The 27,907-nt window shown below is 47.9% G+C and overlaps 1 protein-coding gene across 4 annotated transcripts in view; it reads right to left on the reverse strand.

Annotated features, from left to right (window-relative positions):
- Positions 1-27,907, reverse strand: part of STARD8 (StAR related lipid transfer domain containing 8) — a 150,273-nt gene that overhangs the window by 106,927 nt on the left and 15,439 nt on the right. For 2 of the 4 annotated variants that reach the window (XM_075068757.1, XM_075068759.1), the window contains one exon: positions 7,440-7,473. In XM_075068757.1, the coding sequence (XP_074924858.1) occupies positions 7,440-7,473 (34 nt within the window). Of the gene's footprint in view, positions 1-7,439; positions 7,474-12,752; positions 12,839-16,695; positions 16,898-27,907 lie in introns of those variants that run through there. The other 2 variants (XM_032804743.2, XM_075068762.1) reach the window with 2 other exon arrangements.

A 27,907-nucleotide genomic window follows, 5' to 3' on the forward strand; every position in this document is an offset into this window, starting at 1 on the left:
TTTATATGGGAGCTACGTTCCCTGAGTCCCACTCATGACCATAAGGTGGCAGCTCCTGCTAAGAAGTGGCAGTACAATGATATCTGCCTCTGGGTGACCATTCAGAGTTATGGAAACTGCAGCGTGGAAATGTGTGTTTCCAGGAGCAGCTTTGAAATTGTATTTTAGCTGAGCAATACATAAAGCCCGCATGGATAAAAACATCCCTGGATGACAGGCATAAACGATCAGAGTTTATAAATCATGAACTGGACCGAATAGTTCAACTGCAGAGTCTCCAGCACCAAACCACCATGCACAAAGGGGGGATGCGAGGGGGGAATTAAATGGTCATGGATAAACTGAACCAAACAGAAAGTGCTTAGAAGATCAGAAACAATTGCAGAGGCTTCTTTTGGGGCAGAAAGAGGGATTTCCAAAGATCCTCACACTGAGGTGTGACTGTCTCAAGATCCAGAATGAATCTAAGGAAAGAGAGCAAAGGCCACCTGTTTGCTCTCAGATTGCCTTGGCATAGGGTGACCAGATAGCAAGTGTGAAAAATCAGGATGCGGGGGGAGGGGGAAGTAATAGAAGCTTATATAAGACAAAGCCTCGAATATCAGGACTGTCCCTATAAACACAGAACATCTGGTCACCCTACCTTGGCACGGCAATTTTTAATGCATATATTCTTATTTAGAAAGTAAGGATTTACCTCCTTAAGGCATTCGAACTAATCACTCCCATTTCCAGCTGTTTGATCACAGCCTCTGCTGATGGAGTTCCATGCAAGGCATTGTAGTGGGAGGGGAAAGGGGCCACTTAAAAAGCAGTGCCTTCCCCCCTAGTCACACAGCCAAAAAGACTCAAAGATCTTCAGCTAGAAAGTGCTCAAGACACTGAGGGAGCAAACAATCTTACCATGAAAGTCTCGTTTCAAATCTGCCTGAGACATAACAGAGGGGTCTGGGAGTTTCTTTTTTAACAAAAGGTACCAGAGCTTCAGAATGACTCATCAGCTGAGCACAAGGCTGACCACACAGAGTGACAGAGAGAAGAGGAAGGAGAATTGAGATTCCCTTTCATCACATGTCAAGTCAAACAGCAGCATCAAAACCACTAATAATCACATTCAGCTCTTTTTTTCCCCCTATCTCTACAATTGGAACCCGGACTGATGACTGTATTTTCCACTATGTAACAAGCACCTTTTTAAAAAAAATAATTCAAAAGTCCAAATGGAAACTGGTCACCATTTCAAATGTTTCCCATCCCCACGTGTAATGAGTTTGTTGGCTCTTTCCAGTTGACTTTGCCTTTTGCAACCTTTCCGATCAGTTGTTGCCTTGGCTTTGTGGTCAAAGGCACTCGGAAAGCCAGAATGAGATTTAACCCTTTTTTGTGTGGAATTGCTTAACATCTCATTACAGCCACATGCAAACCTTGCTGCCACCATGATCTTTTGCTGTGGCCCTTTTCAGCATGTCTCGATACACAAATTCCATTCTTTTAATCAGCTAGACTAATACCCAACCATCACCCAGTTGTATCCAGTCTATGTGTAGATCAATAGCAGTGGGAGCACTAAAAATACAAATTTGGAGAGAGAGAAACTGCTTTCTTTTCCAAGTTACTTGAAAGCAGCGCCCAATCACAATCTATTCGGAGCTTCCAGTTCAGCCAGTGACTCAGACCAAATCCCAACCATTCTCTTTGGACAACTCAACCCAGTAACACAATTAAACACATGCACAATGCCACAGCCTGGGGAGTGAATGCAGACTTGGTCAGGAACAAAAATAGAAGGTCCATATACCTAAGCCAGATGGCTAGAATTTACAGAAGAAGGCTCCAGAAAGCTCATGTATAAATATAAAGTGAGCGTAACCCAGCTGTGATGAAATATAGCTAACGTTTTCATTTGGTTATTTTGGAACTCCAAATACTGCATACTGATCTATTCCCCAGGTGTGTTATCTCAGAGAGTTCTGCTGAGGTAGCCCACTTTGGAGAATCACTGTTGCTTGATATTTTTTTTTGTTTACAAGACAGGATTGTTAGACCTCACCTTGTCATCAGCTGCTCAGCAAGCTACAGTGGGGCTGCTATTTAATGCTATTTGCAGAGGGCAGGTAGGAATTACCCTCCCTGTAGCGAATGCTCTCAAGCCTCATTTCTTGGACAAACATTATATAGATGTATTTGTATTTAGAGTGTGGCCTGTGTGTAATTCTTTCCTTCTTGTTTTGCCCAGAACAATAGATGGAAAGTTTGGTTAATGTCATTAAGGAAGTGAAGGGGTAGAAGACCTATGAAAATGCAGCCTCAGTCCTTGAACAGAATCTGCCTGAAGGATAGGCTTGGTGCCAGGGAGTACTCATGTTTTGTGTGTGAGAAACAGGGCAAAAGCTGCTGTGTAAGATGGGAACACAGCAAAAGGGAAGGGAGAGAAGGAGAACTCTCCACTGGGAAAGTCGGGAGCTGATGGGATGGGGCAAAGAGGTAGTAGGCTTAGTTAATAGCGTCTGGGGATGGGAGGGTCCATAGCAGAACAACTAAGGTTTCCCCTCTGTTTAGCTAATATCCTGGAATTTAGAGAATGGTTCTAGCTATTTCGGTCTCAGGATAAAATTATGCCAGTTGTCTGGGGGATGGGGAGCTCAGGGGATTAGCACTGATATCTGGAATGTTTCATCTCTCTGGATCCTATACAGGCAGGTTAGTAGCAATGGCTGTTAGGTGGCCTATGTGAAATTTAGTGTGCGTTTCAGTCTAGTTCTGAATGGACAAAGACCACCATCACAATAAGCATTGATTGCCATCAGGGGCAGGGACAATTTTAGCAGAGTGGCCCCAGATTGAATGAGCCACAGACACTTGAACCCCTCCCCTCTTCAAAAACAGATGGGAAAAAATACAGATTTTCATTACTGACAGAGGGCTTTGATTGCGTCATATCCAGCTATTCTGTGAAACAACAACAATAGGAATTCCACAGAACAGGAGGTCAGTTAGAGAGGTCCCTGCAGCATGACCAGCTGATCTCAGATCCTGCACGTTAATAGGTAGGATTTTAAAAGGAATTTGAGGACTGTTTTTGTTGTAGAACAGGAAATGGCCCAGAAAGTCAATCCAGGTAGTTTCCCAGGGGACAATGGACAGGATTATGGAGAAGAGCGTATTGTGACCATGCTTTGCAGAGGATGGAAGGACTAAGACAGGCACTTTCCTACTCTGCTACAACACTGAACAATCTCCCCCCTCCAGCAAGCAGCCTCTCACCTCTTGAAATCCTACCTGTTTCATGAGGTCTCTGACACTGTGCTCACCCACAAAGCCTTCATAACCTCTTGCTCTGAACTGCTGCCCTACCTAAGATTTACAGATGGGCCTGAGCTGCAAAGTTTGGATATAGATCCCATTTCTCCCAATGTTCAGGCAGGATCTCTAATTAGATTATAAAATCTTCAGAGGAGGGAACTTCTCTTGTAACTGTGGCTGCCACATTGATTGAACTACTATTGACAGGGTCTTCTCAAACCCATGGGGTTCAGGCCTGGGCTTCTGTACTCCGACTCTTCTCCCTGGAAATATCAGCGGTGGTACCTGTATCATTCTGGTAAATATTTAGGGAATAATGCCACAAGCCTACATTTTAACAGGCCAGATTTCAAGGTTTCTTTCATTAACCTTGCCCCTTGGTATCTGATACCAGTCTGCAGACAAAATGTGGAGTGAATGATACAGAAATAGCCAACCATGTCTTTGATCAGTCCATATAATTGCAAACACCACACATGCAAATTCTCTAATACAAAAATAAAAAGCCGCTTAGCTAAGAAAGAGATTTTATTAATCCTGTGTTCTAATCCAAAGACTTTGTGCAGCTCCTTATCATTGTCCCTCTAGTGGCCAGTTCCAGGCTGCCGCCTGGAACTGACCAGGCCTGGCACGCATAGAGATGGCAGGGAAGCTGCAGAGCTGGAGGACTGTGAAATTAAAAATAGTGCTTTTCTAGTTTAACTACATATTTGCCAGGAAGCCCTAATTCTATAGATGTCTTTAACAGAGAAATACCAGTATCATCCTTCCCCTCCCCCAAAAGTCTTAATTGTGGATGTGATTTGTTTGCTGGGGCAAAATATCTCGCTGGCTCTTTCACTTGCACACATGGCTCTTTAACCTTCGTTAACAAGCTCTCAAGATTCATGTTGTTAATCTCTCCAGTGAAAGGGTGAAGAGAGACCACCCAGGATTACGCTCCAGTCCCATTCACAAAGCACCCCTTGTTACTAGAAGCTTTCCACCGGCTAGGGCTCAGAGCTAAATCTAATCTTTTAGTGGCTGAAAAACGAGCAAGGTCATTGCCCTCCAGTTGTGGAAACTACCTTGGAGATCCCCACACACATGCCATGAGCTAGCAACAGTAATGTGTTTCCTGTTTCACTCTGGAACAGACTCCAGTCCTTCCTCCCCCTCCCCTTTTCTGTTGCTGCCCAGGGATAATTATTTAAAGAGATTTCTCTTGACCTCTTCTATGTCAAGAAAAGAGGAGAGAATGTGGCTTCAGGATGCTTCAGGGCCCCTGTAACTATTTCCAGGGCTGCTAAAACTGACCTTGTCTGAGGAAACCACAAGGCAAGGAGGGGGCTTGTGCCAGCCTTGTTCTCGGAATTCCCATGCGGCAGAGGGCTTGCAACACACCATGCAGACAGAGCCCACAGCTACATCTACTCCCAGAAAAATCCCTGAACTGTCATTTTCCCTCAGCACAGTTCCATAAGTGGGAGCAAAGGTCGAAGCTGCAGATAAGGGGCAGGTGTTTTCACCCTAGCCGGTTTGGAGAACTTGATGGTAAAATTCCCACGCTTTGTCTGCACTCAACCTTGCTCCCAGCTGCACTAGTGGAGAATTACAGTTCCAGCTATCCCCAGGGCAAATGCAGCCAAACAGCCTCATGTCACAAAGGAGAGTTTTTTTAAATCACAAACCGGGCAAAGGTAAAAGAAGCAGATATGACAACAAAATGTACATCTCAGCCATAGAGCTACTGACAGCTGGGCTGTTCCTCGGAATCAGTGGACTTTAAAATCAGTGCAGAGTGTGATCACAGCGCATTTCCTCGCATCTGCTATCCATCAGCACAGAGTGTTATATGCTTTTAGCCTGAGCGACTAACTCCTGGCACACTCAAAAAGCCCAGTGACTCCAGAAGGAATTTTGGGTGTGCAAGGAATGCAGAATTGGGCCTTGAATGATGGCTCTCAATATTTTTGGGCAGCAGTATTAGTTTACCAAGGTGAGGCCCTCAGCCTTTAAGGTGCTGAGGACTTCCCACGAGGTGCAGGGTATTACCAACTCCTATTTAAGTCAAAGGAGGTGAGGGTGCTCAGTATCTGGCAGGATCAAGCCCTAACTCCTCAAGAGTCTCAGCTGGCATGCTCTAGCCGCCTTGCAGCTCTGCAGGCTGCTTCTGCTCATGCGCAGTCCAAGCCCCATGGCGGGTTAAGTTGCAGACAGCAGAATGGGGTGTGGACAGTGGCAATGCACTGGGGCCCCTCACTAAGCCTAGTCTATCAGTCACTGAACAAACATTCACTAGTATCTGCGCAGCACCTGGGCAAGGCAAAGCTCTTGTAAACAAACTCAATGTCATTTAAAGCCCTAACTATGAGAAAAGGCACGTGTCTCCCATTACCTGGGAAGCAATGCATTATTTGCACCACAGATAGCCGTGATGCCCACTGGTGCAAATGGAAGTAAACACTGATTGTAAACTCACATCGATAACAGCTGCTTCCTGGCCACTGCTTTGGCAAAGGCACCAGGAGCAGCAACGAGGAGCTGATGCCTCTTAAGATGCCTTTCTAAGTCCCCCAAAGCAGAAACACCCTAGGATCTGTGACTCGCCCCCTTCCTCTTGGATAGCCCAATCTAGGCCTCATTATGAGAGCCCAGGGTTCCACTAAGCCAAGATTTTAAACTGGCCACTCCAAAGGTTTCCAGAGACACCCCCCCACCACTTCACCCAGCCCAAACAGGAAAATCCCCAAATGAACACGCCTCCTTTGCCCTTTTAACCATCCCTTATACAGTAGGTTGCTAACTCCAAGTCCTTAATCATCATCACTTGTTACCCATTTCAGAATCCCCTCTGGTCTGTCAGTGTCTCTCTCACATCAGGACCCCGTGAATGACAATACAATACACTAACACTGAATATTTGGCCCTTCTCTAGTGCCGTCCATCCAAGGCCCTCAAAACACATTATAGCAAGTCCATCCTTGCCAAACTTATTATTCAGATGGGAAAGTTTAAGTTCAAAGCAAAGTGACTTGTCCTAGGTCACACAGTGAATCAGTGACAGAGCCACAAACAGAATTTAGGGGTCCTGGCTTCAGGTTCGCAGCTCCTGACCCCTGGTCACCAACCCGCACAGTTTGCCAAACGCACTCACTCCAATGCCAAAGTGAGGAAGTTGTCACTGATGCTGTACACTGTAAGCTGAGGGAATATGTTCACTCAGCATCTCTCCAATAAAAAACAGAGAAAAGGGAAAGAAAGAGGAGCACACATTTGCTGACCAAGGCAGAGTTAACACTTTAAAATAGTTCTGTGTGTTTCTGCAGATACAGCTGTGCAAGTAAGAGAGGGGCCACTTCTCCATTCCTGCTTCTAAAATCAGGATTTCCCCTTGCAGAAAATGAAAGGGATTACACCCATTTTGCTGACAATTAAAGCAAATTTATAGGCAAACCAATCTTTTATCTTAGGGAGGGCGTGGGGTGCAGGGCCCAGGCGGGTGGGAGGGGACGGGCACAGTTTGGGATAACAAGAAGGGATGCTGATGCATACAGGTTCTCTAGCACCTCCATAGTGCTTTGTGCTTGAGATGTCCATCACCTTTATAACAAAACCTTCAAATCTGGTCCACTATCCTAAGGCACAGAGGTGAGTGGAGAAACAGACCAAGGGAGCGGAGCAAAGAGCTTGAAAGGGAAACCAGAGACTTGCAGGGAGACTAAAAACCCAGCAATAACACTAGTCTAATACCCCATGTCACTGCATTGGAAAGGGAAGGTGTCATAAGGATTGGACCCGTTTCTTTGACTTTGGGACAGGCCACTTTTGGATAGCATCCACCTTGGTCTGTAGGTATGTGTGGTCACTCTCAGAGCCCAGAGAGACAACAACAAAGACAAAACTCACACCCAACTTCCCTCCACCCAGATTTGAAAGTATCTTGTTTCCTGATTGGTCCTCTGGTCAGGTGTTGTTTGTTAACCCTTTCCAGGTGAAAGAGACATTAACCCTTAGCTATCTGTTTATGGCAGAAGGACACCCATGATTAAACACCTCTGCATATATCTTGATAGCCCCGTTACCAAAACACAGATCTAGAGGCAACAATGAATATATTCTTGCTGATAAAAACAGAACATGCCATCTCCACTTACCTGTGTCCCTTTTATTCTCCAGTAATGTGAAACACTGTAAAAACAAAACAAAAAGAAAAATAAATCATTTTACAATCTCTTATATTCCTGGTCATGACGCCTTAAATTTCTGTGTCTTCATCACGCAAACCCAACTAAAGCTCTCCCAGCCGATGGCAGCTTGGATCCTGGATCAGATTATTAACTGAGTCTACATGATGGAATGAAATGGTGTTGGGGGGAAGTAAGCTAAGGAAAGGATCCTCAAGGAGGTGCTGTAATAGAAGCAGGGTTTAATTAACTGGCTTTTGCTACAGTGGGTAACAAACGCCCACAAGATCTGAACGCAGACAGAAGATGCCAGCACATGAAGGAAAACAAATTGCAGAAGGCAACATTTCATATAGAGCAGAATCATTTCAGCAGGCAAACACAAAAGGAATTGAATTTCAGAAGGGCAGGAGGAGATATGGGGCCCCAGGGCCCATGACTACCTCCCCTCCAGGCGTCATGGAGTCAAGCGCACGGGAGATGCTCAGCACATTCACCATTAAAAGGGAGAAACACTGGGGATGGAAGCATCATTTTCCTTCTCAAGCCAATGAGAATAATATGAGGGACAGGACAGATATTTCACAATGATGGGTAATTCCACTGATTCTAGTGGATTAGTCAAAAATAAACAGGGCACGATACATTGGGAGAACTATAGAGAATGGAACGCACCTGATTTGGGACTTTAGAACCTTATGTTCAATTTCAGGTCTCAAAATTACGATGAGATTTGCCTGCAAAACTTCCACCAAGAGTGTTTCCATCATCTCATGGGATCCCTCTCCCCCGTACTCCCCTCCTGTGGAAAAGCAGCAGCAGAAGGCATGGAGCTGGACTTAGAGATGAATGAGCCACACAGAGAAAGCAAGTGAAGAGACTTGCAAAACAGAGGGGAGCAGCAGGGGGGAGACAATTTGGGAAGTGGACTCTTGTCTTAGAGGTTCTTTCCAACCCCACCACGATTCTACGGCCAGGTGTACGCTACCAAGTTTTTCCAGCATAGCTGTGCCAGTTTGAAGTGTCAGGCAACCCCCGACATAGATATGCCAGTTTAACTGTACCAGCAAAAGAACTCTTTTGACCAGTACAAGCAGAGTCTCCACTAGGGGGCTACAGCTACTGGCAAAGCCTTTCTGACATAGGCTAGCCCTAAGATGGAAACACAGACAGACAGAGACCAATAAGCCAGGGAGTGAAAAAAAAAGAGAGGAAGGATGTGGTATATTGCTCTGAACTAAGACACAAGCCCCATCTGCTCTGAGTCTCTCCAGCCTCTGGGTGCCGCTTGTGAGCCATACTGTATGCAGCTGTACTCTTGCTGCAGCTTGCAGAGTTCTGCAAATCTCCCATCCTCCCCAGAGCTGCTGCAGCCAGTTTCTCTCCTGCATGCTGCCTTTGCAACCTCTACCTGCTCCCTGAAAATATGACTATCCAACCAGAGACACTGCCTGGCTCCTCCTGCCAGGGCTTTTGGTGCCCCAGACAGTGGACTCACACAGGTTCTGTCAAAAAGCCCATTCTCTGTACTCCAAACCCAGAGCCGGATCCTCAGGTGACTCCCCCACCCTGGTCCCTCATTCCACAGCATTTTAGTCACTTCCTCGGTACGCTCGCAGATTGGCTCTGTGATGTGCTGGTAGGCAGGGATCTGTTAGTAAAGAGACACACACCAGGGCCACAGGCTGAGATACCAGTCACCAGCTGAACCACATGGACGCAGCACTTCGAATACAATACATATCTCTCCCCTCTGTCAACTCAGGCCTCCAGTCTTTCCCACGTAGCAGCCACATGGCAGCTGGAGTAGCTTGTACACTCTCTTCTGGCTCCCACCAGTGAAAGGTAAGAGCATCATAAACTTATAAGCAGGGCCGGCTCCAGGCCACAGCGCGCCAAGCGCGTGCTTGGGGCGACACGCCGCAGGGGGCGCTCTGCCGGTTGCTGGGAGGGCGGCAGGCGGCTCCGATGGACCTCCCGCAGACACGCCTGTGGTAGCTCCACCGGAGCCGTGAGACCAGCTGACCCTCCACAGAAATGCCTGCAGGAGGTCCACCGGAGCTGCGGGACCGGCGAGCGGCAGAGCGCCCCCCGCGGCATGCCGCCGTGCTTGGGGCGGCGAAATTGCTAGAGCTGGCCCTGCTTATAAGACCCTGGCTTAGCCCAGCCACTAAAGGGCCATAGGAAACACATGCCCCCACAGTCCCACCCACCCGCTCCAGAGTGCATCACCCTAGTGGTTATTAAACTTTCTGTTCAAAGCTTTCAGTTTACCACACTAAGATCTCAGCTACTCCAGTCAGTCTCCATTGCATCCCACTCAATTGTACCTGCTCTAACCCACAATAGAAGTTGAGTTGCTCCAAATCCCAGCTCTCTCTTGCAAGAAGCTCATGCTGCACTGTAGGCAAGAGCACATAGATGGCTAGAAGGCAAGCAGTGGTGATGCAGACATGAAAAGTGGAAGACAAGAGCATAAGATGACACACGCCACAACATTTCTCAGGAGATCCTGTGTCCCACAGAGGAGGGCTTGCAGGACATTCATGAATCCCTAGGCCACTTTTACAGCCCATGAAAAATCACGTCCTGTTCCAATACACCATCCTGGCTTTGGGTCAGAACGTCACCACACTGCATGATGCACAAGTTAGTCCCATGGGACAAACTCGGAATGAATGGTAGCCTGCCAGAGTAGCGATCCCAAAGCCTGAAATACTGGTGCTGAGCGGCAAGCAGTGCCTGGGAGCCACTGCATTACATCTCTTCCCTGAGAGCAGAACCAGAGTCACCCCACATGGGAAAAGAGTTCAATGCCCATGCCAAACCCCTCTGTGCTAAATGAGTAAGAAACACCTGGAATGGAATGAAGAACCATCCTGGATATTTGGCTACTGAGCCACCAAGCCTTGCACGCTTGGACTGAACTATTTAAGGAGCCCTTTTCCCTTCCAGTTTTCATTGTAAGGAAATTTCAGCACAGCTAGAGCCTTGGGACTCAATTAATCCCTGACTCCAAGCACTCACCTCTGGACTAACTCCCCTGGAGTCAAACCTGGGGCCCTCAAACAGAACTAACCAAGTCCCCACTCTCACTCTTCGCCAGCCCACCTACCCTCTCATGAATCCCACAGTGAAGAACTAAATGTTGTAATATTTATTGCTATCTGATGGCGGTCTGAGGCATTATCTGAAAAGAGTTTGTTGGGCCTCAGCCCAGATCATTGTGGACACTTCCAGCCCTCAGAGTCGGGCTGAGGAGTGTCCTGGCTAGAGGTGCTTGCCCAGCCACTGCTCATACTCTTCCTGTCCTGGGCTGTACACAGAACATCAGCCTCCAAGACCCTCACTTGGCAGCTTTTATGAGCACTTCAAAAGTTCACACACCCCCAAACCAAAGCTGAAGTCCTGATTGTTTCCAGGCCAAGGTCACCAGCACAGGATGAGGATTTGCTGCAGAGGCAAGTGGATGAGGAAGCAGAACCGAGAGGGGGAGAAAGTCCTTAGCATACCACTCTTTGGGATGCCAGCTCTTTGGGGAAGGGGCCTTGTCTTCATGAGTGTCTGTGGTGCACTTGGCACAGTGTACAAAATCTCCCATGGGGATTTTGGGTCTCTTCCCCCGATGCCTCCCGGCATACACACACCTGACTTTCACCAGATCTTATAGGTGGTTTTGAAACCATTTCAGTAAAAAGTGGTCAGGCCACCTTCAATCAGGTCTTCACTAGGGTTCCCACTGGCTTTCAGAGTGGTTATAAAATATTCCCAGTGTAGACTGGCCCCTACTGCCACGGAGGAAATGTTAAGCCTCTCACAGGGCATATCTCGTGATGGCCAGGGAACTGTGCAAGCAGCAGTTGGTGAGCAGGGGATGTCCACATTTTAATCGCATTAGCAGGCTCTGGAAGTGGCGGGGAGACTCATAAAAAAAATAATAGAAAAGAAAGGAAAACACAGCCCAGGCTCCTTTGCTGGGCTCAGTTCTTGCAGAGGCTTTGCCTGCATTCCGTTCTCTCAGCTTTGTTAGAAATGCAGCAGCCTCTTTGATGAAGAAGGGGCCCACAGTGAGTGAGTGCAGCATGCTGCTTTCTCACATCCCCCAGAACTGCTGGGCGGATGCCCCTGGCACTGGCACAAAGAGCCCAGGACGTGCTTCCCTTTCATTGCTGGAGGCTTTTTGCAGGCGTAAATAAATGTAACTAAATCTCATCAGAACAAAAGAGATGACCCAAAATGGCATGGCTCTGCCTGAGATACTCAGGCACAGAGCAAGGTGTGTGGAAGGAAACCAATGTGGGGTGCTGCAGGTACAGGGGGATGGGAAAGGAAGCCATGACACTGCCCATGGTACTGCACGTAGTGGGTGGGGGAACCCATGACACTGCCCTAAGGCGTGACAGACAGAGAAATCCCAATGACCATTCCTTCCACTGGGTTGGAAGGCTTGAGCCAGGAGGCACCAAAGCCCACCCATGCCCAGTCCCTTTAGGATCCCCACATATTCTCACAAAGTGACCCCCCGCCCCCCTCCCCAACACACACACACAGTTCATCACAGTAGGAGGCCCAGGCCAAATCACACCAGATGTGCTTGCAGGGCCTTGGGGATAATGTTAGGAATGTTACATTCTGGTGAGTCTGACTTTCCCACAAACCAGCAGGGACCCTTCTTCCTGTCTGGGGCACTGGGGATAGCACACAGGAAGAGGCACTTAACCCCTTTGCTTCTGCTGTGCTGCTCGCAGCAAGAGCTGGGCTCAGCAAATTCAAGAAGGAGCACGGTGACGTGAAGGCCATGAGTGTGGGGTTATCGCTGGGTTTCCAGAAAAGGGCTGTGCCCGTGTGCGCTTGGGCATGCACAGCTGGGTTACAGGGGTCCTTGGATTTATTGGGGATTTCTGAATCTTTCCCTCCCTGGTGAGAAATTGGACAAGACTTGCTGTCACTAGCCTGTTTACCTCTATCCTATCTTGCGCAGCCAGGGAAAGCCCACGCAGAAGCAGCACCATTGCTGTAGCAGTCCAGAGGAATTAAAGATAGTCAAAGCTGAAAAGGTTTGGATGGTTAGTTAAGCATCGAGGCATCTACAGCTTCTTTCATCTCAAAGGATCCCACAAGCTTTACAAGCTTCAGCCAGCCAAACACACACACGAATCACTTAGCCCCCACATTGAAATGCAGCCAGCTCTCGGCATGGCATGGTAGTTGGTTGAACAGTGTACAGCAATAAAAAGGGAAGAGCAGTCCCTTAGGATCTAATAAGCATGAAGCTATTCCAACCTTGGGAGAATCCCTCTTCCAAACGTTCCCTGGCTTCTCCTGCCCCTTTCTCCTGCAATCTTCCAACCAGCTCCTGCTCCATCTCTCAACACAAAGGGGTTACAATTCTATCCTTGGAACCCAGTGCATTTTTTCCATGTTAGTGAATTTCTAGGGATTCTTCTGTTGCTTGGTTACTTGTTAGAAAAAATACAGCATAAATGACTCCTGGGACCAGGGAGAATGAGATGAAACCAAGAGATCCTTAGCCCTACTGCCTGTTCCAGACCCTCAGCGTTTCTTGTTGGAAATATTGAGAAAGCGGTGGTGTCCTCTGTCCCTTCTGCTACCTGAAAGCACAGCTGTTCCCAGAACTGGCCTCCCCTTCTCCCGCCCTGTAAGGAGCCCGCAGCAATGGCACGGCCCAGGAGCAGCACTTACCCTGCTACCAACTCCTGAGAACGGCAAGGCTACTAAATTTTAAGGAGGTTGCTCAGTATTTTTAGATTGAAATTTGTAGCAAATCAAGTCTGACTTATTGTTGTGGGATGGGGACTGGGGAGAGAAGAGGGCTTGGGCAGCTGTGAACCCAAGAAGGGCAAAGATGGAGGTGGGGGAAAGAAAAGAGAAAAACTGCCCCCCTCCCCAGATCATCCCCTGCAAGGGGTGAAAGGAAGTTTAGATCGCACCCGAGGACAGAAAAACATGACCAAAGGGGATGTACAGGCCCAGCGTTTGGGAGCAGGCACTTGCAGTGTCTAACAGTGATCCCTTCACAAATCCTAGCTTCTTTGTTGGCAGGCTTTGTGCCACTCCAGGTTCAAAGCAAACCTCAAGAGCTGAACTAGCAAGGAAGCATCCAAAAGCATCACCCTCAGTCAGAGGGGCTCATTTATCATCATGACAGCAAACTGAAGGCCGGAGCTCAGAAGTGGTGTGTTGGCTCCAGGGTCCTGGACAAATTCCCTAATTGGGAAATTCTGTTCCACCTCCCAATATACACCCTGCAGAGGCCGTGGAAGGGGTTCTACTTACACCTATTAGGGCAGGGGTGGCCAACCTGTGGCTCTGGAGCCACATGCGGCTCTTCAGAAGTTAATACGCAGCTTCTTATGTAGGCACCGACTCCGGGGCTGGAGCTACAGGTGCCAACTTTCCAATGTGCCGGGGGCTGCTCACTGCTCAATCCCTGGCTCTGCCACAGGTCCTGTCCCCACTCCACCCCTTCCCACCCCCTCCCCTGAGCCTGCCATGCCCTTGCTCCTCCCCCATCCCCCCCTAGAGCCTCCTGCATGCCACAAAACAGCTGATCGGAAGGTGCAGAGAGGGAGGTGAAGGCACTGATCAGCAGGGCTGCTGGTGGGTGGGAGGCGCTGGGAGTGGAGGTGGGGAGAAGCTGATGGGGGGGCTGCTGACGTATTACTGTGGCTCTTTGGCAATGTACATTGGTAAATTCTGGCTCCTTCTCAGGCTCAGGTTAGCCGCCTCTGACCTAATGGTTTTATCTAAATAAATTCCTAGGTCACAAGTTCACCAGAGTCCTGCTCTGCCTCCCGTGAAGCCAGGGCATGTGCCTACACTCAGGTTCCTGACAGGTAATGAAGTTTCCGAGGCCAGCAAGAGATCACCACAGTAATGAAACAGACCCATATAAATTAGTGGTTAGACCACATCGGGTGGTCCTCAAGAGCCTGGGTTGGTTCATATTTAAAATATTAACCACTCCCTAGAGCTGTGAGAAGACAGAAATAGAGACTCTTGAGAATACTCTTCAGATAAAGCGAATTCACTTGATGGTAATCATGACCCCTCTAACTTGAGTGCTGCCAACACTCAGGCAAGTGAAGTGTGGTTTGCACAAATGTCTGCAGAAAGAGACTGTGATGCAAATACTCGTGTGAATATTTGCACAAACAAGCACATCAGAAGGGTTCAACCATCATGAAAGTATGATGTGAGGTCAGGATTCCTCCAGTCAAAGCAAAAACAATACCTGGGACTCTGGTGACTAAACAGCACAAGTAGCTCAACACTGTACAGGATTGGGCCTTTGATGTGCTATTGCAGCTGAACTCTGCAATAAAAGGATGAAGTGATATGGCATCTTATTCCTCCAAGGAAGACAGCAGAATATTCCCACAAGCTGCTGGCATGGGAAGACTTCTAGTAAGGCTGTTTATACTATTTCTGGTTTGACATCTAGGAGAAACATGTTTCTTTTGCAAGAACAACCAGCTCTGACACAAGCCCACTGTGTGGTCATAGGATAAATCACTTTGCTTTAATAAGTCTCAGTTTCTCCATCTGTAAAATGGGATACAACTACTTAGCTCTACAGGATTAATGTGTGTCTGTAGAGCCCTTTAGAGGACTAAGAAATTGTAAAGTATCATTAATAAATTCTACAAAGATCATTGTTACCTTCAACTCTGCTAACTACCTCGGAGGTAGTATGTGTAGCGTGTGCATTTTATCTTGACATAGGCACTACCTGCTATAAGGTGCTGGCTGGAAAAAATTTTAGTGTATCCCACAAGCAGTTGGAAACCTCTGTAACCTGTGCCAACAGTATCCCCATCACCTCTCACACAGACCTGTCATCCTATTGCAGCAATACAGCCTAATTAACACCACAATGGCCACCCTTGGAGAGACAAAGCTGGGCTAAAGAGACAGATGAAGAGCTAAACCCAAACCAAAACTGCCACCTGCCACAAAACTGCCACCCGCCACAAGAAATGTTGCCATAGGAAATTAAAAATTAAGGGCCAGATTGTGGCATCAGCTACTCCAGCATAATTCTAATTGTAGTCACTGAGTTATACCAGATTTATACCTTTGTGTTGCAAATCAGATTCTGCCCCTAACTGCTGTGGTACACATGGCACGGGGTCATGCCCCTAAACTTCCTTCTGTGCCATCCACCCAGCTGCTCACTGAAAACTTGAGGTGCTGCTCAGACAGGACTTAGAGGAAGAAAATGAAACTACAGAATACTGCACAGTATAAACAAGACATAGGGGAATTCAGAGTCACAGGTTCTCTGAAGAGGGAGCTGAGTGCACAAACATTTAGTGTGTCTTCACCTGTTCCAAGGGGGCAACTTAGAGTTTGCATCCATAAATGATTCACAGTTGTTTGCACCGTTAGAGAGTGTACGTGTGGCTCTGACTCTATCCATAAAGAGTGTGTTTGTCTGGGATCTCCTGGGGGGGTGGAGGGAATGTGAGTGACTGCAACCAATATGACACAGGAGAGAGAGAGACCGAGTAATTTTCTATAGTAATATCCAAAATCAGAGGATAGGCAAGGAAGACATCTCCTCCAACTATCAGAAATTAGCCAAGGTTTTTCCATTAAAGAAAACAGAGGGAAAAGTTTGCCTACTCCGGGGGAGAAAGAAGACCGCAGAAATGGGATCATGCTTCAGAGCATCTGATACCAAATCAGGAATGGACATGGGGGGATAAAGCCAAATCGTAGGCAGATCAGACCTGTCTATGACAGAGATCTCTATACATGACTCGTCATGCAACTCGACTACTGAATGTGAGTGTATCTATCCATTCAGTGTGTGCATGCCTGCATAGAGTACCCACACATGCATGCAATCCATAAAGTGCATATGGCTGTGTGTAGAATATCTGCATCTATCCACACACAGTCAGCACCCAGCACCTCTCATTCTTCTCTGTGGAAGCTGTTGAGTGCTAAGCACTTTTGAAAATTTGGCTATAGTGCATGTGTCTCTCCCTACAGCACACACATATGAATCTGTGTGCACTGTATCTGCATTTAATCATATAGTGTATGTGTGTACAAATGCGTACATATGCGCTGGCGCACACCAATACCTAAACTCAGGCACTGCAAGACACCCCCCAACCATCTCTTTGGACCTCTTTCCTGGCAGCTGACAGGGAATCTGAAAGACTGGACAAGATTTAAATGGACAGTTTCTTACCTTTGCTTTTTTGAAGCAAGCCCAGAAAAAATCCAATAATGGCATGATGGGCAGGGCAGGGGAAATCTGTGGGCCAGTCCCCTTGCACACTCAGCTATAACAGAGTGCCCCCAGCCCTGGGAAGAACCCTTCCCGTCAGATCCATAAGTGGCTCCTCGCAGCACAGAGCTGCTGGGCAGAGAGATTCAGTCAGGAGAGAAGCTGCTGTACAGGGAGAGAGGGAGGGACAGAAGGAGGAAGCAGTGCCCAGGGAGGCGGGCCGGAAGATTCAAACCCTGCACCGTTATTCTGTTGGCTAGAAATAGGTTTGGATGCCGATTGAAATTCCCTGGACATTATGAGTTTTAAAAAGACATGGGCTTTCCTTCCTGTCTCTTTAATGCACCATTCAGCATTCCACATTCCCGTCCCCAGGCAGCCAGAGAGAGCAAGGGAAGAGAAAGAAGGAACTACAAAGCATAAGAAATGAGACCGTCAGTGTCAAAAGACACACACGGGGCACTGGAAATCCAAACCCCACAAGCTTTAGATTTTCAATCTAACCCTCACCCTCCTTTCTTAGCTCATCTGCCTCCCCTAAAAGCTTTCAATATTTCCCCCAGAAAGGGGTAAACAGCACCCTAGGTTAACCTTTTCATCATTGATCTCCTTTACCCTCACCCCACACCGTCTCTAAACTCAGGATTGCCAATAGCAGGGAAGGCTCCATAGCACAAGGAGGAATTCAGTTGCTCAGCAGTATGTTTGGCAGCAGCAAAGCAAGCTTGTGATTGTTACCAGAGCTGGGTGAATATTGTAGGAAAAAACAAATGCAATCCAAGAACTTGCTTGGACAGTATTCACAGCTCCTTATTCACTTTCTTCAGATGTCTGTGTGAGCAGCATTTGTTCACAAGGAAGTTCACTGAAAGACTGCCATAAACACTCTTGCACGTATTTGTCTCTCTCATATGTATGGCATCTGCAGAGGAACAGTCTATAGATGCAGTTATAAGTCCATGAGCCATTTCAAGTGGATATTGTCCAATTCACCTTTGAATCCATATGTGGGGCAGCGCGTTATGATGTGTTTGATGGCTTGGATGTCCTCACCACAGTCACACAAAGGGGAGTCTTTGACTTTCTACATGTGCATCAAGTAGCCGCATCTTCCATGAGTTGTTCAGATGCAGTTCAGTATGATTCAAAGCCTGCATGGCAGGTCAAAACTGGGAGAGGTAGCTTGTTGGATCAGCGATAATGCAACTGTTTGGAATAGTAGATGAGGCCCAGATGCTTTGCACTTCCTTTGTCAGATCCAGAGACACGAAGTGGTCTCGTGTGGTCCACAGTGATTTTTGCGATTTCAAGCACGGTTGAGGTTTGTCATCCATAACCTGATGGATGGGAAGGTCTGGGCAGCTTTCAGCACTTTTAGGTTCTCATGCTGTGGCTATATCTCAGCAGACAGCTGGAGGTTCGGTGTTTACCTACACAGAAAGCCACAGCAGGCGTTTATTTTAAAGTTCCTGCGATGAATCGCACGATCTGATTCAGCTGCCTAGCCACAGCATCTTGTCCACAACTCTCTGCAGCTGAGTGAACCAGGGTCATAGCACCAGGCCAGTTGACCCCCAGCTTCTTCCTGCTAACTTCTGAATAATGTTGATGCAATTCTTCTCTTTAGAGGCTACTTTCTTGAGGTGGTCACGAAAGGTCTGCGTGTGCTCAAGAATAACACTGGGGTATGTTGGCTTTCGGTCATAACACCAACAAAACTTGGCTTCCACCACAAAACTTGGACAGTTAGAGCGTTTTGTACAATTCTGTTGTCAAGGTGAGAAGTACAGACTACAAATTTGCTCGGCTTTGGACTCTCAGCTGCCACTTTTGAAAGTACCTCTCCAGGATCTTCAGGTCAGATGTAAGGGTTACTGCAAGTGTTTTAAAGCTATAGGCCTGAGTTGCAAGTGCCAAATCATCAGCATATGCAAACTTCTGCACTATCATTTCAGGCATATCACTCGTGTATACATTGGAGGGTGTTGGAGCAAGTACAGAGCCTTTGGTAGTAGCCCATTATTCGAAGTGCATGGCTTGCTGGTTAGACCCCCCAAGATATACACGCATCCTTCAGCCACTAACCATGGTGTTCAGCAGCCTGAGAAGCCGCACACAGGGGATCACTTTGGCCAGTTTCAGCAGCAGACCGTCCTTCCAGACTGTGTCATATGCTGCTGCCAAATTGATAAAAGCAGTACCAGTGACATGTGCTCCAGTATCTGCACCATTCACAAATAAGGGGGTTGAGCCAGAACTGGGAAAAGCAGTGGGAAAAGATGGCATCTGTCCTGAATTCCCATATAACCTGGGTCCACAGGTATGGAAATGAATGATGCAGCTTTTCACCAACATTCTGGAGATTGGTGAAATCCTCCCATGTGTGGAGAAAGGCCAAGGTCATTGCACTCCTAAAGCCTGGAAAACCGGCAGAGCACCCTTCTAGTTATAGGCCAATATCCCTCTTGAGCACCACTTACAAGGTGATGGAGCACGTGATTCTGAACCAAATCATTCCCCTGTGGGCTCCATCCTACCCAAGGAGCAAACTAGGTTTTGACTGCTCAGAAGTTGCTGCAACCAGGTCCTGGCCCTCACAACGAACAGCGAGGCTGGATCCCAATGAAAACTCTAGACTGCTTTCACAAAACTGTGCAAATAGGCATTTGCACTACAAGCCTCCTTGTGAACATGGGAGAAGAGACACCATCTTGTGACGTACATGCCCAATCACAGCAGAAACTCTGAACAGCAAACCCGTGAAGCAATGGTCTTGGTGAATAGGTTGGGAGCCACCCACTGGCCGAGACATATTTCAACAAACAACAGACCAATCGTTAAAAAATAAAAAGTCTATTGACATATGATTCCCAAGCAGAAATGGGGACGAATTTGCCAACAGAGGCCCCAGTTCCGCAATGAGCGCCACATGCACAGAACTTGTCCCCACATGGAACTCACAGTGGGATCGCGACCCAGGCTGTTTGCTGTGAGCAGTTTACCCAGCTCTCTGTGTGAACAAGATTCCTTCTACATTTCAAAACCCCAGTGGAAGCTGCATGCAGCAACTGAAACATCTGCCAAATGCCCCCAAATGTTGATCACTAGGGGACCAGATAGCAAAGGGGTGGGCACATCTGAATTGCGTAAGCAATATAAGGTAGACTACCCCTGTCCTAGCTCTGGAGGTGGTAGGGATTTGATGGGAAATTGGCTGTAAAGCGCTTCAGCCAGCTGCTTTTTCCTCGCTGCCTCCCTTCGCTTTGTCTGGGTGAGTGGCACTGAGACTGCTGCTGCCCTGGGCACCATGACAACCCTGAAATCATTGCTCATGCTGGGGAACAAGAACGAGAGCAGCGCCAAGAAAAGTAGCAAAGAAACTAACAAAACCCACCCTCCCGCTCTGCACTAATTGGCCCTTGTAGGCAGAAGCGGCAGAGACCACTGTCTGAATGGGCCACAGAGACTGAAACACAGGGACATGCTGAGGTGCATGGGAGCTCATCTCTGCATCCGCGCATGAGTCGCAACACTACATGTGTGAGGCAGAAAAGCCCTGTTAAGTCCCAGCGTCCATCCTGAGGTAGGGGGAGTGTAGCACCATCTTGCTCCATGCAGTCTATTTTCCAGGCTTCCTCATCCCTTATTCTTATGAATAAAGTAGGTGTTTGTATTTATTTTTTATTGGGGGCAGAGAGGGGAGACTCTTCCAGGACCTCTTATTACAACCCCTTAACGGTCCTACATGGTGTCAATCAGCTGAGGGGGGCGGGAGCTCGGCAGTCCCTGGGTATCAGCCACATGGTCACTCAAATGCAACGTGAGATCCCAGTCCATCAGTGTCTCAGCACGCTGCCCCCACTACTCTCCCATCGCCATCAACCTGAAAGGGAAAGGAGCTGGCACCAACCCCAGAAGGGGAACTCAGCTCCTTTGCAGGACAAGGCACTATGGTGGACTAGACTGCTGGGCAAATCCATTTCCAAGGCCTGAATCCCATTGCCATGAGCACCTGTGGCTATGTCCCCAGCGACCTTTGAACGGGAGTGGCGCGCCACCCAGACAATACTTTCAACTGCTGAGCAGTGAGAGGCCACCCCCACAACTGAGAAGGGGGAGATGAGAAAGATAAAAGAGAGGGAGGATCAGACATATGCCCTTAAAACCACAGCCTGTGAGGTAAGATAGCATTTCAGGCCATCTCCCTCCCACCCAGAAGCTTGCATAGTCCTGCGTGCACTCAGATAGGGTCCAGGCCCTGCTAACACGCTCTTGTTTTTACAAGTACTGAGCAAAACAATCTAAGGGCTGGGACAGGGAAGAAGTGATGGAACATGACCCAGAACAGGACCCTTCATGAGATCTGGGCCAGATGTGGGGCTGGGTAGCCCAGTGCCAGTTGGAGAGAAGGAGCTCCCTGCCAGAGTATGATGGCCCATCTCCCATGCCCTTCCCAGGATCTTAGGCTGCACCTCAGTGGGCCATCCTTACCAGGGCTAGCTGCACAGCTGTGGGAAGAGTCGTAGGATCAGGATCACAGTGGGAGAGGGTCTCATCTGGAAAGACGGCTGATTCTGGCCTGCAGGCCAGCAGCACTAAACCTTCCTCCCGCAGCAAACATGCAGAGCACATCAGTGCCAGTTCTCCCCACCATCTCCCCCTTGCTATTCCTGGGGCAAATCAGCTCACGTTCTGGAACTGGGCCCAGCCTTGGTATTGGCTCCATCTCCACTGTTTGCTCCATGGCTCAGTGTTCCCAGTCCAGCCAGGACTAGGAGTGCTAGCCTGGCACATTTTGTCTCTTTCTTTTATTCCACATCTCCACAGATGAGAAGATGCTTTGTTTTCTCTTTGCCCAACACAGCAGCCCCAGGCTAATCTGCACAGGCACCATGCACCTGCACAGGTCACTAATGGGAGCTAAGTTCACAGGCCAACAGTGGGAATCTCTGGGTACGTCTACGGAGCCAGCAGCACCCCAGGGCAGCAAGCCTTCCTGTCAGGTTGACAGGCTGGGGCTGGCATTCCACACTAAAAATAGCTGCAGAGACAGTACTTTTAATTTACAGCTCAGGCTCTGAAGCCCACTCCCCCACCTAGTGTCAGAGCCCAAGCCACAATCAGGCTTGGGGGCTCATTGCCACAGACCTGTGCAGACATACCCTAAAAAGTTCTAGGCCTTCATGATCCATCTAGCCCTGCCTCAAGGGCTGGAATTTTTATACTGGGACTCTCAAGTATTTTTCTTTGGTGGGGGAGGGGACAGGAAGCCTGCCTATTTCCAAATCACCCTCAGACCGTTCAAGGCACTGGCATCAGGCTTTTAAAATTCACAGGTGAATCTCTTGCCCCTCCCGGCTCATTCATACAATCATCATTATTCTAGACAGACTGCTTTGTTATCAGAATAACCCCTCAAAATTGCTCCTGCTCACCCATTCACCGCAGAACACTGCTCTAGAGCAGCAGTGAAGTTCACTGGCAGAGCGGGGTGGGGAGCCCAGGACTGGACTAGCAGGGTCTGCTGCAGGTCAAGTGCATTAGAAGAGCTGGGGAAGAGATGGGCAAAGGAGTGTGTGCACGTGCGCTTGTGGAACATACACTCCGCAGTATGGTCGCTGCCGCAGGCAGCGTATTCACCATCGTTTCTTTTTCTCAGATTGCCAGGGCTGAGTAGCTTTCCATGCGGACAACACTTCCCTGAGAGGAGGAACAATTCTGTGCTGGCTCCTAGTCCTACCCTGTTTCTTTCTTGGCCTTGGCCTTCTTTTAATTGGAGGTAATGGCTGCACTTCACTTAGATGACAAAGTGCCACTAAGATGTTTATTAATGGTGGCTTTCTAGTTAACATATGCAAAATGTCAGCTGGAAAGCAAAACTGCAGCTGCAAATTAACAGTGATCAAGTGACAATGCCTCTCTGCCCATGGAGGACAAAACCCCTTCATGGAAGGGGGAGACACATGCAGCTTTAAAAGGAAGGTACAGGTCCCTCCTCCAGCATATACTTCAAAAGAAGAGGCGAGATCCAACTTTTTAGCTAGTTTCATAGGTGGGTTTAAGTCATTTTCCTGCTCCCATCCCAAAGCCCTCTCATTCTCAGTGCACAGCGGCAGGAAGACAGAAGTCAGAGGCAATTATCCACTTGTACATCGAGGCAACTTTGTATCTGGAAAGCCTACATCACCCCCAAAGCATTCAGACAGCAGGAGGCCCCTGGAAGTCCCATCCTGTCCAGTTGGGGGAATCTCCAAATCATTCAAATTGGGGGATTCTCAGCAAATGATAATGACACGCTCAGATACTGTGTACCCCAAACGTTAGATCTGTCGAAAGCATGGCAACAGAAGCAGATGATTGGCAGAAGTCTGTAAGCACCACTTCCACCGGTGGGTACTTCCCAAAACGATGTCAGCACATGAAGACCTCCTTACCTCACCCATCTAACTATCAATGGTATTTCGATTGCACTCCTTGTCACCATGGTATCTACTGGCGGCGGTGAAGAATACTATTATTTGTATTCCAGTAGCACCTTAAGGCTCAGATGGAATCCGAGTCCATTTTACATGGGAAGCCTTAAAGAAAACTACAAACTGTGGACTCAAAATCACATGTTCCCACACAGCTCTACTTCCAGCATTGTCACCACATTTACCAGGGACCGCACCCTGTCTAGAACTCTGTACAGGACAAAGAGACACCTAATGGCTGTATCACATACTGCAAGTAAACATATCATCCCTTTCTGCCCTGCTCAGGCTGTTGAGTACTATTTTTTGTTGACAGGTACAGCATATTCTTGCAACTGCTCACCAGCTGTAAGATCTGATGTAGCCTCCAAGCAGGCCTGCCACCAGTGAGCTATTCCTGTCCTATTGATGGGCTATTATTATCACTGCCATTGCTCCATAGTGTTCAGGCAGGATATTAACAACAAATCACAGGCTGGCAGCCTTCCAGCCGCAGTCCATGGCTGTCAAGGCTGACAGCTGCTACTGCTGAGGCTTCTCCTGAGGACCAGCCCAGTGCTGTTGGTGAACATGGAGAGGCTGAAGGAGTGTGAACATTGGGCTGTGTTCCTCCGTAGCAGCTCCAGCAAGTGATTAACATGCAGTGATTTTCCACTTTCTGCTGCACACAGACATTTCCCGGAGGTCAGGCAGAGAGTGGCTACTTGCGGAGCAGGCACTCAGCCCATTAGCATAGAGGGAACAGTAACTCTTTTATTTTAATAGGGCTGAATTGATATGTTGGTGCCGCAGCACTGGAAGCAGAGCAACAGAGGGCACAAAGCAGTGGGGGGGAAAGAAGGAGCATGAAACCTGCTGCCCACAAGAAATGCTACCCGTTTCTAGAGAAAATGCCTCTCCAGTGACAGCATTTAACTCCTTCTGCACTGGATCGCTGTGTCTTCCCTCTGTGCCAGATCCTCTCTGGGAAACAGCAGGAGGTGTTCTTTGAACATGCCTGATAAACTGGAAAGAGTGGGTCAAAGGAATGACCTTGACACGTGCTGTTAGGACAGGCAGCAGCAAATGAAATGGGGTGCGGTTGGTTTTTGGCTGCGCTTGACAAACTCAGTGTGTATTTAAGTGCAGACTGGAAGATGCTGGATTGCCAGCCCTGAAGGCCAATGACCTCTGTTTATTCAGGTCTGGCATAGGCAGCAGCAACACCAGTTTCCCCTTTACCCTTGCCCTGTAGGAAACAACTTTGGGGCCAAAGGGCAGTTCAGCTTCCATGGCTTACTCCCTCTTCCCCTCCCCAAGGGGGCACCTGTGCACTGGGACATAGACTGAGCCACTCATTTTGCACGAGGTCAGCTGTATAATGACAGAAAGTCTCTCAGAGCTGAAGGGGTGGTATAGCAAAGAGAGCCAGAGAACCTGCCAACTTGGAGTTTCCACCTTCTCTCCCTGCTGCCCTATCCACGCCCCCAGGATCTACCAGTGAGTCAGGGGCATGAGCTGACAGCGTGAATTGCATTCCCTGAAACTAGCATTTCCAGGAGGGATTTCAACATCCCAGAAATGCTGCTCTCGGCAATAGCAAGTCACAGAATAATGAGCAGATCAGTTGTCAGTTTCCATGACCTTCCGGACTGGAGATCCACAATGCTGTCCAAACCTATGTAGGATCCTCTCCTCCCTGACGGGAGCAAGCGGCGTGGGGCTGGATGATACATGTAAAACCCACTGGGACATGAGAAAACTTAAATTCTTCCTGTTTCAGCATCTGCTTCCAGCCATCTTGGGCACAACCACCACCCTGCACGGTGGATTGCGGATGACTTAGCATGCTCAGACTTTGCTTGCCACAAATGTTCTTGGATCATCTGGTCCACCACAATCTGATGAGCCAGCCAACAGCCTACATCCTCACTGCCACTGCCTACACAGGAGCATGATGGACGCATGTGCTGTGCTGCATCATTCAGAGCACCGAGTCACAGCCACCAGCAAAAGATTTTCTAATTGGCATCTCAGAATCAACTTCCCTCAACCAATAGCAGATCGTCCACGAGCCTTGGATGGAGAGTGGAATAGAGTATATTCTCCACTCCCATAGGCTTGGATAGCCAGGGCATTCTGTGGGGTGCAATATAATTTGGGAGCATTTCTGCAGAAAAGATGGTGGCTGGCCAAAGAGTTAAATACAGCAACATAGAAACCTCAGCTCCTTTGAGAGCCGTGCAAGAGAGGAACTGAACCACAGAACGCATCCTTGGCATCTTTAAGCATTTATCTGAATTCCTCCCTCCCTTGCAGATCCACAACATGGGTGAAGTTTCATACCCATGCATCATTAGCGCCTCAGTGAGAAGTGTGGAGCCGCACTGCATACTAACAAGCCCTCCAGCAGGAACACAATTGGGTGCGCTGTGCCTTCAAGGGGTCACAACTCAGTGTGGTATCTCCATTAAGCACTCACTCAAGCCAGATCCACTCAGGGTTATATGAAATGCTTGGGCTTTGCCTTGCTGAAGGAAAGAAACAGTGGAGAAAATTGTCTTGAATTTGGGTGCAGAATTTTTCAGTCTCCCCCCAATTTTCTTCCAGTATCACGGTCACTCTGGCTAACTTTTTATTCTCATTCTCCCCATTTTTTTTTTCAGTGCCAAGCAGATTTAGTCAGTGAGTCTAACACACCCAATTGTTCCTGGCAGAGATTTGTGAAACTGCGGACAGGATGGAGCCAAAACATGCCAGGTTTCCTCCCAGCCCAGCCCAGCCTGTTCAGACCTTTGGAGGAGATGCCTAGCCATCTTCTAAGGGTGACGGGTCAAACAGCCACAGGGGTGAGGTTCTTCTCACCACAGGCACACAGAAAGAGCAGACCCTCCACACACTCCATGGCTGACTTTCACCCAACTCCTCCTTCCATTTTCCTTTTCATCAGTAAATCAGCACAAACCCCTCCCTCTTGCTTTGGAAAGGTACCATTATGCCCTAGCTTTGTATCGAGCTATTTTCATACAACACAGAGGTTTAAGAAGGTGAATTTTAGATTTCGCAAGGAGATGCAAATGTTTACCAAACCTGTATCCAACACACTTTATAGTTCCCAGGTTCCTCCACTTTGCTTTCTAACACTTCTCTCCTATAGAGTCCTTCCTCAAAATAAACCTCACAGACACACTACCACCATTTCCTGGCAGCCTCCAGTATTGCATTGCAGCAGTGGTTTTCAGCCTGGGCTCTGCAAATCCCTGGATGGCCTTAGACTATGTCTTTCTATGGGTCCGCAAAAGGTGACTATGAAAATTAAGTTTCAGACCCCAGAAAGGGCATTCCAGTTTTCTGATCAATCAAAACTATGTGAATATCCCCATCTACAGGTCAAAGCCAGAAGCGTTGTCGTTATCACAGAAGCACACAGTGTAGCGCCCTGTCTCACACTGCATCAAATACTGTGCCAAGCACCTGCCACATTTATAGCTGAATTCTGTTCCGTCAGTTTTCAGTCTTAGACATCTATGGAAAGGGTCCACAGACCACAAGCTGAATTTACAAAGGGGTCCACACCTCCATTCAAAATGTTCTAGGGGCCCGCAAATGAAAAAGGGTTGAAAACCACTGCATTCAGCAATGGAAATAAATCACTGACACCAATACTTTACAAATGGCTACTGAGCTTAACTGGTAGCTTTCGCTTATAACAACAACAACAACTTCTCGCTAATAAACATGTAATTTCTTGGGATTTCTACCTCATACTCTAGAAAGGGGCTCTAGGCATCTGCTGCAGAGCTAGCAGGAGCTGCTACCACCACCATTTGTCCCTCAGCCTAAATGATACTTCTAGTACTTTCCTTTCAGGAGTGTTGGTAGACCATACCTCAGGAAGTGACTGGCTACACTAGGTCATCACTACCAGGTAATTCCTTGAGGAAACGAGGAGACACTGAAACAGTCACCATACGATGATAATTGATAAAGAAAAAGCCCTGGCATGCTCAATACAACAATTGCTTATATGAAGGCCTAAGCCAGAACAGCTGAATTTGACACAGGAGGACAATGAGAAAGGCTATTAAGAGGCAAAGAGAGTTATTTCCAATAGGGTACTTTCCATTCCTGCTTTGAAGGATGATGGGCAGTCTATTAACATGCCAAATGAACTCATACTATGACCAAAACAAGGGAAAATATTCGGCTCTGTCAATAGGTCACATTTAATTCATCCAGCAAATAATCCAGTTCTTTATCCTGCCACCATTCCACAAAACATCTCTTTGCCCTGGAATGCTGGAAGTGGCAGCAGGGTGAAAGAAATACAATGTTCAAAAAGGGACTTTTTTCAAAAACTACCACTATGTACGCTGACTTTCTGGAAGAACAGAGGGTGCTGGATGTCAGGACTAAGGCAAGCTGCAAGGTGTGCTTGCAGGCTAAGGGGGCAGAGCCCATGACTGGAACAGCAGTGAGTGCTGAAGATCAGACTGAGGTGCACTAGCAGAGACGCTCTGGAATAGCAGAAAGATTAGCATGCATTAGAATAGCTCCCCAGCATCGGCTCTCCACACATCTGGTACTAAATCCAATCCCTCCTGAGCACTGGTCAGCCAGGGTTTTTGTTTTATATTTCAAATAAGAAAACAAAGTATCACTGCCATCAGGTTGCTCTGCAGCATCAGGAGCCAAGAGCATTATGTAATTGCTGTCAATAA

This window comes from Chelonoidis abingdonii, chromosome 8 (assembly GCF_003597395.2).
Source record: "Chelonoidis abingdonii isolate Lonesome George chromosome 8, CheloAbing_2.0, whole genome shotgun sequence".
Taxonomy (NCBI): Eukaryota; Metazoa; Chordata; order Testudines; family Testudinidae; genus Chelonoidis; species Chelonoidis abingdonii.